Raw genomic sequence first — 16,453 nt, 5'->3', positions numbered from 1 at the left:
TGTGGTTTTTTTTTTTTTTTTTTTTTTTCATGTGGTTCTTATTTGTGGTCATGAAGCTGGTTCTTGGAGATGAGGTCAGAAGGGCTTACAAGTCTTTGAAAGGCCACTGACCCCTCAGACCAGGAACCCCGCAAGGACAGGGGACATGTCTCCACCAATAGACTAGAGATTATACGGGCAGGCCCATGTTCCTCCCATTAGACCCGGGGGGCTGTGAGGGCAGATCAATGTCTTGCTCATCAAACTGGGGCTATGAGGCTGGGAGACCGGAGCCTCAGACAGGGGCCTGCAGGAGTGGGGTGGGGAATAGAGTGGCTTCTAGACGCCTGACCCCACTGTGTGCCCAGGACACGGCAGGCCAGGAGCGCTACCGTACAATCACCACAGCCTACTACCGCGGAGCCATGGGCTTCCTGCTCATGTATGACGTCGCCAACCAGGAGTCCTTTGCCGCCGTGCAGGACTGGTGAGTGCTTGCTGACCACTGACCCCCTGACCTTTGCCCTCTCCCCCTGACCCTAATCTCTGGCCTAACACAGCCCCTCAAACTCCACAGGGCCACGCAGATCAAGACCTACTCCTGGGACAATGCTCAAGTCATCCTCGTGGGGAACAAGTGTGACCTGGAGGACGAGCGTGTTGTGCCCACTGAGGAAGGCCAGAGGCTCGCTGACGACCTTGGTTAGTGCCCAGCCTGGGCCACAGGCCTGGGACCTCCCAGAACCAAACCTCCAACCCTGTGCTTGAGTCCCAGGTCCAACCACTGTCACCAACCCTTTGCCCTTTGAAGATCTGCCCAGAAAAATACCCACTTGTATACCACCTGCTGCATTTCATTTCAGAGGATTCACCCACAGATACCCTTTACCGCCCCACTGCCCTGGGAACCCAGACTCAGCAAAACCATTTCTGCGAATTTATCCTACAGACATCCACTTCCCATGTGGGAAGTGGCGGGTATATCAAATTGCAGCACCGTTAGTGGAGGGAAACCTTGGCAACCTCCCAAGTGTTCCACAGTGGGAGAAGCAGCTACACGTAAACTATAGTCACATGGTGGAATACTACACAGCTGTAAGAAAGGATGAGGACCTTCTTTATGTTCTGGGGTCTCCGGGTATATGGTTAAGTGGAAAAAGCAAACTGCAGAAAGGTGAGTATGGCTTCTTCCTTTAGTCCAGTGGTCAGCAAACTCTTTCTTTTCTTTTCTTCTCTTTTTTTTTTTTGCTCCTTGTGGGATCTTAATTCCCCAACCAGGAATTGAACCCGTGCCCCCTTCAGTGGACACGTGGAGCCCTAACCACTGGACTACCAGGGAATTCCCAGCAAACATTTTCTTAAAGGGCTAAATAGGAAATGTTTTCAGTCCTAGGGTCTGTGTCACGACCCCTCAGCTCTGCCTGAAAGCAGCCATAGATAATACATCAATGAATGAGCATGACTGTCTGCCAATAAAACTTTATTTACAAAAATAGGCAACAGCACCTGAAACTAACACGATAACATGATGTTGTAAATCAACTGTATTTCAGTAAAAAAAAATATATATAGATGACAGGCCAGATTTGGCCTGCAGCTCAAAGTTTGCCAACCCCTACGTTAGTGTATAAAAAGGGTGAGAATAAGGATATTATACTTATGTTTGCTTAAAGGAACTCTGGAAGGATACAGAAGGATCTAGTAACAGTGGTGACCTGGGCAGGCCAGGGCACCAGAGTGGGAGGGGGACTTTTCAGTCTACCTTTCTGAATCAGGTAAATGGATTATCAATTCAAAGTTTAAGCTAAAAGAAAATCTCATCTTGGAGTATTCTAGTATTCTGGGCCCTCCCCAGGACTTTCCTTGCGGGAGGCATTGTAACCTCTATGGGGGGAGGGCGGGTTAAGGACCCAGACTCTGGAGCTAGAATCCCCTTCTGCAACCCACTAGCTGTGTGACCTTGGGCACCTCACCTACCTTCTCTGTGCTTCCATCTCTCCATCTAGGAAACAGGTGAAAACCACATCTACTTCATAGGGCTGTTAGAAAGATTAAATAAGCAAATGCTGGCCATGATTGAACATTAACTCCTGTTATTTCTCGATTGCTTTGTGATCTTGCACCGCTGACTTCGGCTCTCTGGGCTTGCCCTTCCTCACGTGTGAAATGCAGATAATAACAGCCCCACCTCCTCAGGTTGTCAGGAGGGTTAAATGAGTTATGACGTGTGAGGCAGTTCTAACAGAGTCCGGCACACGTGTAGGTTGCATCTAAGCATTAGCTAGCATGATTGTGAACTATTGCTGACGCTTGTACATAAAACCTAAGAGATTTACTATCTGACCCTTTACAGAAAAAGTTTGCAGACCCCTGGACCATAACGGTCCTCTTTCTCTTTTTTTTTTTTTTTTCTTGCCATCGTTTGTTGGAGAAACTCGGTCTTTGTTCTGTGGAATGTCTCCGTTTGGGGTTTGACCCTGCTCCCTCGTGGTGCCATTTAACCTGCTCCCTTGTCCGCTGTGTCTTCTGGGAACCTCAGCCTGGGTCTCATTAACAGGTGTGCTGGGGAGTCAGCTTTTGGTGCCCGGCCGTGGGCTAGAATACTTGAGGATGCTGCTCACACCTTCCTTTTTTTCTTTTTTTCTGGCTGCGCAGCAAGTGGGATCTTAGTTCCCCAACCAGGGATCAAACCCGCACCCCCTGCAGTGGAAGCACGGAGTCTTAACCACGGGACTGCCAGAGAAGTCCCCTGCCCACACCTTCTTGCGGAAAACATCTAGTGCCTGGTGTGAGGGGAGATTCCCACTCGGGCATTAAATTTAAAACATTAGAGGACAAAGTGGGAGATAGATTTCGATCCCAATTTTGTAAGAAAAAAGGCACAAACTTGTGCACACACACACATAACCCCTACAAACCGAACCCCAATGATTATGTATTTATATATATGTGTGTGTGTGTGTGGGTTTTTTTTGTTTTTTGGTGGTTTTTTTTGCGGTATGCGGGCCTCTCACTTTTGTGGACTCTCCCGTTGCGGAGCACAGGCTCCGGACGCGCAGGCTCAGCGGCCATGGCTCACGGGCCTAGCCGCTCTGCGGCATGTGGGATCTTCCCGGACCGGGGCATGAACATGCGTCCCCTGCATCGGCAGGTGGACTCTCAACCACTGCGCCACCAGGGAAGCCCTATGTATTTATATTTTTAAAAAGAGTGGAAAACTAAATATCAAAACACCAATAGTAATTGTTTCTGGGTGATGATGTTACACACAGCTTTTCTATATTTCTTGATATTTTTCAGTAGTTTCTGGTTTCTCCAGTGAATGAGTATTTATAACCAGAAAAAAAGTATTCAAAAAGAAAAAAAAACTTCAGATTATTTGAGGCAGAGCCAGACACAATTAAGGAAATGCCAAATTTGCCTAGGAAGACAGAGGGGTGACATTGATGATCACCAGACTGAGAATAGAGATCTGTTTTTGTGCCCTACCTCTGTCATTCATCTGTCCATCCAGCTATCCATCCATCCATCCATCTACACATCCATTCATTCATCCATCCATCTACACATCCATTCATCCATCGATCCATCTGTACATACATACATACATCTGTTCAATCAATCATTCAGTCAGTGGTTTCCAAGCATCTGCTCTGTGCCAGGCACTGGGCTGCAGTTGTGGACAAGGCAGACAGAAATCCTGTCCTCTTGGTGCTGGTGTGCCAGTAGCAGAGACATAGTAAATGGATAATTACACACGTAACTAATTACAATGACATTTTTATAGTGCTGCATGATAATGACAAGTGCTGGGATAGGGGACTGTTTATCCTGTGATGTGTGTAATATGGTGGACGTTTGTCTGAATTTCTGGCCTACCTTGGGGATGGCAGATGGGGACACGTTGGGGACCATTCAGGGACAGCTCCAAGCAAGCAGAGCTTGAACCAACCTTTTAAGGGTACAGGAAGGTCTGTCATTTATTCCCTTATTTGCAGGTTGGTGGGCCACTTATAGCCTGGGGACCCTGGGCAAGTCCCCAAAGCATTTGTACCACCTCTCACCTTTTCCAGGAGGGATAAACTCTTTTTTAATGAGAAAAAGTTATGATGGTCACTATGATGCTAAGAACATATTCAAAGCTACCTCGGCATCCCCTTCCCCAAAGGGAATCAGCCAGCCTGCCCTCCCTCCCGAGGCCCAAGGTGATACACTAGAAATGTTTAATCTATTAGTATTCCAACCAGGCAGCCTGGTTGTGTTCCCTGTATGAATTTACATGAGTGACTTTCCTTCTGTGTGCCCCAGTTTTCCCATCTGTAAAATGGGCTATAATAGTATAGGTACTTCCCTGGCAGTCCAGTGGTTAGGATTCCACGCTTCCACTACAGGGAGCATGGGTTCAGTCCCTGGTTGGGGAACTAAGATCCTGCAAGCTGTGCGGTGTGGCCAAAAAAGAAAGTATAAATCTTAGAGCTTCCTTAAATGAGTTAATTTATGTAAAGTGCTTAGAAAAATTGCCTGCTGTGTATTAAGCATGATGTAAGCACTGCCTATTATTATTATTGTTGTTATTATCATTTTTAGTGCATTCTGTAGACCAGGAACCATGTGCACTGTATGCTCTCTACAAACTCTTTGAAACCTGCCATTATCTAGCTGACAGAGGTTGCAAACTTGTAGCCCCTGGGCTGAAGCCAGTCCTCAGCTGGTGCTCAGTCCTCTGTTTTATTGGACCTAGAACATATGTTCCAGAACATGTGAAATACTTGGCTCCATTTAAAAGGTCCACATAAATATCCGGCTCTGTGGGCGCCCTGGCTGTGCCTTCCTGTGCAGCAGAAATTGACTAGAAGATGAGCCCCACTTACACAGGGGCACCCCCATATCCGCTGGACACCATAATGTTACTGCCTGGACTCTTGCTGCCACTGCCTTGTGACAGAGATATGCAAGGTAGTACAGGCTAGGGCTGCTGTCACAGATTTCTATCAGCAGCAGTAGCATCATTGTTCCCACTTTACCAAAGAGGAAACTGAGCCTCAGAGAGACTAAGGCCCTCAGTCAAGGTCCCACAGCTGCCCGAAGGGCAGAACTGGGCTTGGAACCCAGGTTCGGGTGATGCTACAGTCCAGGCTCTGCCCCCCAGGGTCTCACAGCTCTTCCCATCTTATGTCCCTGCAGGTTTCAAGTTCTTTGAGGCCAGCGCCAAGGAGAACATCAACGTGAAGCAGGTCTTCGAGCACCTGGTGGACGTCATCTGCGAGAAGATGAATGAGTCCCTGGAACCCAGCTCCAGCCCGGGCAGCAATGGAAAAGGCCCGGCCTTGGGGGACACCCCACTCCCGCATACCAGCAGCTGCCCCTGCTAGAGATGATCCCTCACCCCCACCCACCCCCTCCTGCCTCGGCAGGGACAGTGACTGAGGCATGAGCCACAAGGGCTGTTTCCAAGCTCAGGGCGCCCCCTCCCCTCTCATCAGCCGCATCCCCCCGCCCCCTGCCAACTCCCGCATGGCGCATTCTCTGGCCATGGCCACCAGCCTGCCCCAGCAGCCCCTTTCACAGGCTCCAGACCCTGGGGACTCCGTACTGCAGGCAGAGTCTGGGGATAGGGGCGTGCACGAGCTTGCTGCTTTCAGGTGTCTTCATGCAGGCAGCGTGTCCTATCCCGCCTGGTGGAGGGGCATCCACAGTGCCTTCTGGGTTAGAACCACTTATCCACATCCGTTTCTTTGTCGAGCATTGTTTGGAGTTCACGCGCTGGCCAAAGATGGTTATTCTTCTGCCTCGTGCAGTGGGGATTCTCGTGCTTCATCCCTGGAGATGTGGAAGGCGGCTCCTTTCTCAGGGTCACCCAGTCTGCTTGTGAACCTTCTCAGACCTCGAGGCTCCAAGGCAGGGTGGTGATTTAGTCCTCCCAGAACCCTCCTTTCAGGCCTGCACATCCTCTGCCTGTGAAAGCAGTATTAAAGCAGCTTTTTCCGTTGTAAGAGAAGAGGGAGTCAGACCCCCCGTTCCCCAGCCTGGCTTCAGGGACCCCAGAAGTGCCTTCTGAGCTTCCCCAGAATTCCACATCACCCACAACCCTGCCACTGTTTCAGCTTATCCACTTCATCCCTGATTCAGAATTGAATTCTGGAACTATGGGCCGCATGGGGCCGGGCAGAGAATCACCCAACCCTTGGCGTTCCTGCTGGGGACTTTTTACCAGAAGTTAACTCAGAGTCAGGAGCCTGGGCTCTCCTGCCCAGACCTGCCTGCCCCGGGCCCTGTTTGGCTGGTAATGGTTTAAGCAAGGTTCTTTCCACATCCGACATCCTGCTAGAAAAGGAAATTGAGCAATGTTCCTGTTTTCCTGTGCTGGCTGGTTGCTCTCCATGTAAGGACTTTGGCTCCTTCCACTTGAAAAAGCTTGAAGACTCAGTGTTGGCTTCCCGAGCCATGTCATCATTAGGGTCCAGTGATGTTCTCTGCTAATGGAAGAGTCACTCGAAAGAATGCTTTGGGGTAGGGCTGGAGGGGCGAGAAGGCAGGGTTGGGTAACTGCTGTGGCCGCTTGCATTTCACAGGTGCAGCTTGGGAGTGGCAGGCTGATGGGGGATGGGCGGGGAACCAGGCTCCCTGGTTGAGGCACTAGTGGGGAGCCCACCAGCTTGGGGTCCCCAGCTACCAGGGGCTCCTGCTGAGAGATGATGTGCAGTTTGGGGATCTACATCTTGACACACACACACCCGAGCCCCATCCTCAGCTCAGTGGCCCTTCCTGCCCACCAGAGTCCAAACCTGGTGACATGAGACCTTCTGCCCTGGAACACTGACACTCCAGAACTTGACAGACACTGTGAGAATGGCCAAGCATATGGTTTGTCCAGTCTCCCAGCCCCTGGCGCCAAAATGACTTCCTGTAAGCTTAAGGATCTCTGCTGCTTCCTTCCGAGAGTGGGGAAGGTCTGGTTCAAGTTTAATGTAGCTCTTACTTTTATAGAAGCTGGAGACTGAATTTATTTCTAGAGGGCCCTGTTCAGCCCAAACCATGGGCTGTCCTTAGAGCTTCAAAGTGGGGATATCTTTGTATACCAACAACTGTACTGTGATGAAAAGGACAAGTTCTTGGAAATGCACCATGAGAGAGTATCTGAAGGTTTGGGGTGGGGGTCAAAAATGTTAATTGCTTTAACATAAAAGAGAAAGTAAAGCAGCTAGAAAAAGGCTTCTTAAGATGCACCATGGCCTGTCAAGACCCTGTTGGTCAGTTCATTTTCCTTAAACTGCTGCCAGAAAAAAATGGTGGTTCAGAGTGTCACTATCTGAGGGACAAGCTGACTTGTCATCTCCCGTGTGATAAAAAACACCTTTGGCTGTATCTTGTACCTGACCTGGCCGAAGCTTTCTGTTTACACAAGATTTTTCAACAGTTCAGCTTCAAGTAGCAACTGAGACAGCTGCCTCTGGGTTCTCTTAAGCCTGGGAATGACGTAGGAGAATTTTTCTTGCTTCTTCTAAAAATAATGTAAGTTTTTATTTTGTGATGTTTTGGGGGGAGCTTTAACTCCTGATGGTCTCTGAGGAACTGAAACTGATGTCCTCAAAGATCACTAGGAGAGAATGGGAGTTTGCTGAGTTTACAAACAAAAATTAAGCCAAAGGCTGTGGGAAAACAGCTTCCCAACTCCAGGGAGGCTGGCATCTGGGGAGGTCACTTGAGGCTGTATCCTGCATCTGTGCTGTGCCTTCTTACCACTTTCAGCAACTTGTCCTTCCACAGGCAATTTCAGTGGGGAATTGCCATGACTGCTATCTGGGGTTATGCTTTTTTTCTTTTTCTTTCTTTGGCTTCTCTGGGGATCATATTCTTGTATCTTTCTCTCCTACCCCACTGGAAAAAAAAAAAAAAAAACAAGTAAGTGGTGACATTTGATCTCAGTGGTGAAGTGTTGATTCCCCTAACTGGCTTCTCCCCAATGATCCCAAAACACACTATAGAGAGAGCTCTGGACCTGATCATTTATATTCTGGGTGTGGTTCTCCTGTGTAAGCCATTCTTGGATGTCCACTTATAAAGATGTGCTCTTTTCTCCACAAGAAAAAAAAGATTAAAGTTGTTATGCCCAGATGCAGTTGTTCTTTTATTGCCATTAGTGAAATGTCCTCCAGGAAGAGGACAGTTAAATCACAGTCAAGTAGATAGTTGGGCGAGGGCCATGTGTGATGCTGCAGAACCCGAATCAGGGCAGGGAGGCTCAGGTCTAGGGCTTCCTCTAGCTGGGCCTCGTGGTCACTGCCTTGGCCCTGGAAAGTTCCACTGCATGGAGGGCAAAGAGGATGATGTTGCCTCAACTAATTCTAGTAAGAAGGTCTGTCCTCCCCATAGCAGCCAGAGGGCGCCAGTGAGTACCTGAGTCAGGTCACGTCCCTCTGGTGGGAGACCTCCATGGCTCCCACCTGACTCAGAGTAAATGCCTAAGTCCTCCCCGGGGTCCATGAGGCCCTGTGTGATCTGACCTGTCACCTCACTTTTCCCTGTCACCTGCCCTGTCACTCTTCCCACTTGCCCCCCAAACTTGCTGTGCCCCTCCTTGCTGCTATTTGAACGCACTAGGCCTCTGCCTCAGGGCCTTTGCACTGGCTGTTCCCTCTGCCTGGAGTCATGTGGCTCCCCTCACTCACTCCCTCTTTCAGGTCTTTGCACAAATCTCACCTTCTTGTTGACCCACCTTCCTCCCCAACACCAGGGTTAGGACTGCAAACCCTCCCACAGCATTTCTGTTGCCCCTTTCCTGGTGTCCCCCTCCCTACAGCCCCTAGAATCTAAAATACTATATAATTTACTAATTTAACTTAAACAAGTGTCTCCTTCACTGTAATATCTGCACCTCAAAGGCAGGGATTTTTAAATTTTTTACTACCGCACCCAGCTCTTTCCTGTCTGATTAAAAAAAAAAAAAAAAAATTTGGTCATTGCCCCTGGCTCTTGTCAAAGAGCTCCTAAAACCCTTGGAATATCCAGAGTGATAAGAGCATCATTTGTACACTAATGAGAAGACAAGCTACCCCTAGGTAGCTTCAGGATGGGGCTGATTGCCAGAAAGACCAAACCATGATTAGAGGGTTGAGACCATCAGCCCCAACCCCTGGGATGGAGCTCCAGGGAGGAAAGAGGGGCTGGAGATTGAGTTAATAACAAATTGTCGGGACTTCCCTGGTGGTGCAGTGGTTAAGACTCCGAGCTCCCGATGCAGGGGGGCCGGGTTTCATCCCTGGTCAGGGAACTAGATCCCACATGCGTGCCGCAATGAAGAGCCCACATGCTCAACTAAAGATCCTGCACGCCACAGCGAAGATCCCGTGGGCTGCAACTAAGACCCGACATAGCCAAATAAATAAATATGTTTTAAAAACATTGTCACTCCCGTCTGAGCTATATCCTTGGTAACAGTAAGTAAAGGATTTTCTGCGTTCTGTGAGTTATTCGAATGATCAAACCTGAAAGGGAGGGGGGATTGTGGGAACCCCCTAATTTTGTAGCCACGTCAGAGAAGTATGGGTGCCCTGGGGACCTAATACTGGTGACTGGCATCTGAGGTGGAGCCGGTCTTGCGGGACTGAACCCTTAAACTGTGGCGTCTGCACTAACTCGGGGTAGTGTCAGAATTGAACTGAACTGTAGGGTTCTCTGTTGGTGCCCCCAGAGAATTGTTTGGTGTGGAAAATCCCCACACGTTTGGTGTCAGAAACAGGAAAAACAGTTCTTCTTTTTCTTCCAGTTATTGACATACAGCTCTGTATAAATTTAAGGTGTATAACATAATGATTTGACTTACATACATCATGAAATGATGATCAACTAAGTTTAGTGAACGTCCATCATCTCATACAGATACAAAATTAAAGAAATAGAAAAAAAATTTTTCCTCATGATGCGAACTCAAGGTTTACTCTCAACAACTTTCATATATAACACAGAGCAGTGTTCATTATATTTATTGTGTTATCCATTGCATCCCTAGTACTTTTTTTTTATTATTCATTTTTGGCTGCGTTGGGTCTTCATTGCTGCATGCAGGCTTTCTCTAGTTGCAGCGAGCGGGGGCTACTCTTTGTTGAGGTGCACGGGCTTCTCATTGCGGTGGCTTCTCTTGTTGCGAAGCACGGGCTCTAGGCATGTGGGCTTCAGTAGTTGTGGCACTCGGGCTCAGTAGTTGTGGCTTGCGGGCTCCAGAGCGCAGGCTCAGTAGTTGTGGTGCCCGGGCTTAGTTGCTCCGCGGCATGTGGGATCTTCCCGGAGCAGGGCTCGAACCTGTGTCCCCAGCATTGGCAGAGGGATTCTTAACCACTGCGCCACCAGGGAAGTCCATCCCTAGTGCTTTTTATCTTATAACTGGGAGTTTGTACTTTTTGACTGCCTTTATCCAATTCCCCCTCCCCCATGCCCTGCCTTTGGTAGCCACAAATCTGATCTCTTTTTCTATGATTTTGTTTGTTTTTGCCGCGCCAGCAGCTTGTGGGATCTTAGTTCCCCAATCAGGGATTGAACCCGGTCCCTTGGCGGTGAAAACACCAAGTCCTAACCACCAGACTGCCAGGGAATTCCCTGTTTTTGAAGTGTAATTGACCTACAACACTATGTTAGTTCCTGTTACACAACAGAGCAGTTTGATAGGTTTGATATTTCTATACGTTTCAAAATAATCACCACAATAAGCCTAGTTACCATCTGTCACAATACAAAGAAGTTACACAATTATTGACTATATTCCTCCCACTGTACATTTCATACCCCTGACTCATTTATTTTGTAACTTTAAATTTGTACTTCTTAATCTCCCTCACCTATTCCTCTGCTCCCACCACCCCCCTCCCCTCTGGCAATAACCTGTTTGTTCTCTGTATCTATGACACTGTTTCTGTTCTTTTTTTTTTTTTTTTTTTTTTGGCTGCGTCGCGTCTCCGTTGCTGTGCGCGGACTTCCGCTAGTTGCAGCGAGTGGGAGCTACTCTTCGTTGCGGTGCGTGGGCTTCTCATTGCGGTGGCTCCTCTTGTTGTGAATCACGGGCTCTAGGCACGCAGGCTTCAGTAGTTGCAGTGTGTGGGCGCAGTAGTTGCAGCACGCGAGCCCTAGAGCACATAGGCTTCAGTAGTTGTAGCACGTGGGCTCAGTAGTTGTGGCTCGAGGGTTGTAGAGCGCAGGCTCAGTAGTTGTGGCGCACGGGCTTAGTTGCTCTGTGGCATGTGGGATCTTCCTGGACCAGGGATCGAACCTGTGTCCCCTGCAATGGCAGGCGGATTCTTAACCACTGCATCACCAGGGAAGTCCCTCTGTTCTATTTTAAAAATAGTTTATTTCTGACATAGAGCAGGCATTGACAGATATTTGTTGAGTGAGTGCATGAACTGCAGAGTCCAAGAGTCACCTAGGACTTGTGTACTGTCCTAGGATTCTCCGTGCTTTCTCTTTGCAGCCTTGTCCCCATGAGGCAGTCCCTTCTGAACCAGCTGAGATTTGGCAGAACTGTTCTCTCCCTGTCACCGTATCCAAAGTCCCAAAACCAAGTCCCATTGGCCAGTTTGGGTCCTATGCCCATGCCTGAACCAATGACTGTGGTCGGACAGATGGAACATGCCAACTGGCCTGCTGGGATCACATGCCTTCCCCTGGTTTACAGACGGAAATCTGAGAGGCGGGCTGGTTCCAAAGAAAACTAGGTGTGTTCCTGCCAGACTTGGGAGATGATTGCAGCATAGCAATTTTGACATGTGCCCATTTTATCCTCTTTAAAAATCCCTCTGGGGCTTCCCTGGTGGCGCAGGGGTTAAGAATCGGCCTGCCAATGCAGGGGACCACAGGTTTGAGCCCTGGTCCAGGAAGATCCCACACCGCGGAGCAACAGACGGAAATCTGAGAGGCGGGCTGGTTCCAAAGAAAACTAGGTGTGTTCCTGCCAGACTTGGGAGATGATTGCAGCATAGCAATTTTGACATGTGCCCATTTTATCCTCTTTAAAAATCCCTCTGGGGCTTCCCTGGTGGCGCAGTGGTTAAGAATCTGCCTGCCAATGCAGGGGACCACAGGTTTGAGCCCTGGTCCAGGAAGATCCCACATGCCGCGGAGCAACTAAGCCCGCGAGCCACAACTACTGAAGCCTGCAAGCCTAGAGCCAATGCTCCGCAACAAGAGAAGCCACCACAATGAGAAGTCCGCGCACCACAATGAGGAATAGCCCCCACTCGCCGCAACTAGAGAAAGTCCACGCAGCAACAAAGACCAAACTCAGCCAATAAATAAATTAATTAATTTTAAAAAAATCCCTCTGAAAGAAAGATGGAAGAATTAGATAAACCACCATTTTGCAATCTCCAGTGAAAGAACTGATTCAGCCCGCTATGATCTTTGGATGAAGCTCTTTGTTTATTGATTCTCAGCCGTGATCATGGCCACCCCTTGCAACCACCTGGGTAAATGTAAGAGTCTCCATGCCCAGGCCACCACCCAGTCCAATTAAATCAGGAGATGGGAGATGCAGTGCAGGCTCTGATATTTTGTTAAAGCTCCCACGGGATTCTAATGTACAGCCAAAGCTGAGAACAAGAGATGGGGATGAGAGGAACAAGATAAAGGGACCACAGAGAAACAAGCACCAAATCCAGAAGCTACTGCATTACCCAGCATTCCACACCTTTTCTGCAACAGATCTAAGGTAAGTGGGGTTGAAGAAGAAGAGGAGGAACCTAGAGCAGTGGTCTCAAAGTGTGTTCCCCATTCCAGCAGCATGGCCTGGGAACTTGTTAGAAATGCAGATTCCTGGGCCCCCTGCCAGACCTCCTGAGTCAGAAGCTCTGGGGGTGAGGTTCAGACACCTGTGCTTTAACAGAACATCCAGAGTATTCTAATGCATTTTCTAATTCTGTAACTACTGGATTAGGATAAAAGGAATTTAGGATACATGAGAAACGTGTTGTGAGGACATTGTTGGACCCAATTCAAAGAAACCGAGTGTAAAATGACATTCTGACAATGGCCTGGGTTTTGAGTGATGCCAAGGAATGACTATTAATTGTCTTGGGTGTCTTAGTCCGTTGGGGCGTCTGTAACAGAATAGACTGGATGGTTTACAAGCAACAGACATTTCTTTTTTGTTTAAAATAAATTTATTTATTTATTTATTTATTTATCTATTTGGCTGCGTTGGGTCTTCATTGCTGCGCATGCAGGCTTCCTCTCGTTGCAGTGAGTGGGGGCTACTCCTCGCTGCGATGCACGGGCTTCTCATTGCAGTGGCTTTTCTTTGTTGCCGAGCACGGGCTCTAGGCATGTGGGCTTCAGTAGTTGTGGCTCATGGGCTCCAGAGCACAGGCTCAGTAGCTGTGGTGCATGGGCTTAGTTGCTCCGCGGCATGTGGGATCTTCCTGGACCAGGGCTTGAACCCATGTCTCAGAGCGCAGGCTCAGTAGTTGTGGCTCATGGGCTCCAGAGCACAGGCTCAGTAGTTGTGGCTCATGGGCTCCAGAGCACAGGCTCAGTAGTTGTGGCTCATGGGCTCCAGAGCACAGGCTCAGTAGTTGTGGCTCATGGGCTCCAGAGCACAGGCTCAGTAGTTGTGGCTCATGGGCTCCAGAGCACAGGCTCAGTAGTTGTGGCTCATGGGCTCCAGAGCACAGGCTCAGTAGTTGTGGCTCATGGGCTCCAGAGCACAGGCTCAGTAGTTGTGGCTCATGGGCTCCAGAGCACAGGCTCAGTAGTTGTGGCTCATGGGCTCCAGAGCACAGGCTCAGTAGTTGTGGCTCATGGGCTCCAGAGCACAGGCTCAGTAGTTGTGGCTCATGGGCTCCAGAGCACAGGCTCAGTAGTTGTGGCTCATGGGCTCCAGAGCACAGGCTCAGTAGTTGTGGCTCATGGGCTCCAGAGCACAGGCTCAGTAGTTGTGGCTCATGGGCTCCAGAGCACAGGCTCAGTAGTTGTGGCTCATGGGCTCCAGAGCACAGGCTCAGTAGTTGTGGCTCATGGGCTCCAGAGCACAGGCTCAGTAGTTGTGGCTCATGGGCTCCAGAGCACAGGCTCAGTAGTTGTGGCTCATGGGCTCCAGAGCACAGGCTCAGTAGTTGTGGCTCATGGGCTCCAGAGCACAGGCTCAGTAGTTGTGGCTCATGGGCTCCAGAGCACAGGCTCAGTAGTTGTGGCTCATGGGCTCCAGAGCACAGGCTCAGTAGTTGTGGCTCATGGGCTCCAGAGCACAGGCTCAGTAGTTGTGGCTCATGGGCTCCAGAGCACAGGCTCAGTAGTTGTGGCTCATGGGCTCCAGAGCACAGGCTCAGTAGTTGTGGCTCATGGGCTCCAGAGCACAGGCTCAGTAGTTGTGGCTCATGGGCTCCAGAGCACAGGCTCAGTAGTTGTGGCTCATGGGCTCCAGAGCACAGGCTCAGTAGTTGTGGCTCATGGGCTCCAGAGCACAGGCTCAGTAGTTGTGGCTCATGGGCTCCAGAGCACAGGCTCAGTAGTTGTGGCTCATGGGCTCCAGAGCACAGGCTCAGTAGTTGTGGCTCATGGGCTCCAGAGCACAGGCTCAGTAGTTGTGGCTCATGGGCTCCAGAGCACAGGCTCAGTAGTTGTGGCTCATGGGCTCCAGAGCACAGGCTCAGTAGTTGTGGCTCATGGGCTCCAGAGCACAGGCTCAGTAGTTGTGGCTCATGGGCTCCAGAGCACAGGCTCAGTAGTTGTGGCTCATGGGCTCCAGAGCACAGGCTCAGTAGTTGTGGCTCATGGGCTCCAGAGCACAGGCTCAGTAGTTGTGGCTCATGGGCTCCAGAGCACAGGCTCAGTAGTTGTGGCTCATGGGCTCCAGAGCACAGGCTCAGTAGTTGTGGCTCATGGGCTCCAGAGCACAGGCTCAGTAGTTGTGGCTCATGGGCTCCAGAGCACAGGCTCAGTAGTTGTGGCTCATGGGCTCCAGAGCACAGGCTCAGTAGTTGTGGCTCATGGGCTCCAGAGCACAGGCTCAGTAGTTGTGGCTCATGGGCTCCAGAGCACAGGCTCAGTAGTTGTGGCTCATGGGCTCCAGAGCACAGGCTCAGTAGTTGTGGCTCATGGGCTCCAGAGCACAGGCTCAGTAGTTGTGGCTCATGGGCTCCAGAGCACAGGCTCAGTAGTTGTGGCTCATGGGCTCCAGAGCACAGGCTCAGTAGTTGTGGCTCATGGGCTCCAGAGCACAGGCTCAGTAGTTGTGGCTCATGGGCTCCAGAGCACAGGCTCAGTAGTTGTGGCTCATGGGCTCCAGAGCACAGGCTCAGTAGTTGTGGCTCATGGGCTCCAGAGCACAGGCTCAGTAGTTGTGGCTCATGGGCTCCAGAGCACAGGCTCAGTAGTTGTGGCTCATGGGCTCCAGAGCACAGGCTCAGTAGTTGTGGCTCATGGGCTCCAGAGCACAGGCTCAGTAGTTGTGGCTCATGGGCTCCAGAGCACAGGCTCAGTAGTTGTGGCTCATGGGCTCCAGAGCACAGGCTCAGTAGTTGTGGCTCATGGGCTCCAGAGCACAGGCTCAGTAGTTGTGGCTCATGGGCTCCAGAGCACAGGCTCAGTAGTTGTGGCTCATGGGCTCCAGAGCACAGGCTCAGTAGTTGTGGCTCATGGGCTCCAGAGCACAGGCTCAGTAGTTGTGGCTCATGGGCTCCAGAGCACAGGCTCAGTAGTTGTGGCTCATGGGCTCCAGAGCACAGGCTCAGTAGTTGTGGCTCATGGGCTCCAGAGCACAGGCTCAGTAGTTGTGGCTCATGGGCTCCAGAGCACAGGCTCAGTAGTTGTGGCTCATGGGCTCCAGAGCACAGGCTCAGTAGTTGTGGCTCATGGGCTCCAGAGCACAGGCTCAGTAGTTGTGGCTCATGGGCTCCAGAGCACAGGCTCAGTAGTTGTGGCTCATGGGCTCCAGAGCACAGGCTCAGTAGTTGTGGCTCATGGGCTCCAGAGCACAGGCTCAGTAGTTGTGGCTCATGGGCTCCAGAGCACAGGCTCAGTAGTTGTGGCTCATGGGCTCCAGAGCACAGGCTCAGTAGTTGTGGCTCATGGGCTCCAGAGCACAGGCTCAGTAGTTGTGGCTCATGGGCTCCAGAGCACAGGCTCAGTAGCTGTGGTGCATGGGCTTAGTTGCTCCGCGGCATGTGGGATCTTCCCAGACCGGGGCTCAAACCCATGTCTCCTGAATTAGCAGGAAGATTCCTAACCACTGCGCCACTAGGGAAGCCCTGTCAACACAGTTTTATGGCTATTGCCTTATACAATTGTCTTGTAAATGAGGTAGGGGAAGAATAGTTTTTTTATATATAAATTTATTTATTATTTTATTTATTTATTTTTGGCTGTGTTGGGTCTTGGTTGCAGCGCACAGGCTTTCTCTAGTTGCGGTGAGTGGGGGCTACTCTTTGTTTTGGTGCACGGGCTTCTCATCGTGGTGGCTTCTCTTGTTGCAGAGCGTGAGCTCTAGAGC

General features: G+C 50.2%; 1 protein-coding gene across 1 annotated transcript in view; it reads left to right on the top strand.

Moving 5' to 3' along the window:
• RAB3D (RAB3D, member RAS oncogene family) overlaps window positions 1-5,351 on the top strand; it is a 6,302-nt gene extending 951 nt beyond the window's left edge. Inside the window, exons 2-4 of the mRNA XM_007460696.1 lie at window positions 348-466; window positions 557-681; window positions 5,164-5,351. Of these exons, the coding sequence (XP_007460758.1) occupies window positions 348-466; window positions 557-681; window positions 5,164-5,351 (432 nt within the window). The remainder of the gene's footprint in view (window positions 1-347; window positions 467-556; window positions 682-5,163) is intronic.
• The last annotated feature ends 11,102 nt before the right edge of the window (window positions 5,352-16,453 follow it).

The sequence above is a fragment of the Lipotes vexillifer genome, unplaced genomic scaffold (assembly GCF_000442215.2).
Source record: "Lipotes vexillifer unplaced genomic scaffold, Lipotes_vexillifer_v1.1 scaffold1011, whole genome shotgun sequence".
Lineage (NCBI taxonomy): Eukaryota > Metazoa > Chordata > Mammalia > Artiodactyla > Lipotidae > Lipotes > Lipotes vexillifer.
The sequence above is the reverse complement of the archived record's forward strand: the minus strand, read 5'-3'. Positions and strand labels throughout refer to the sequence as shown.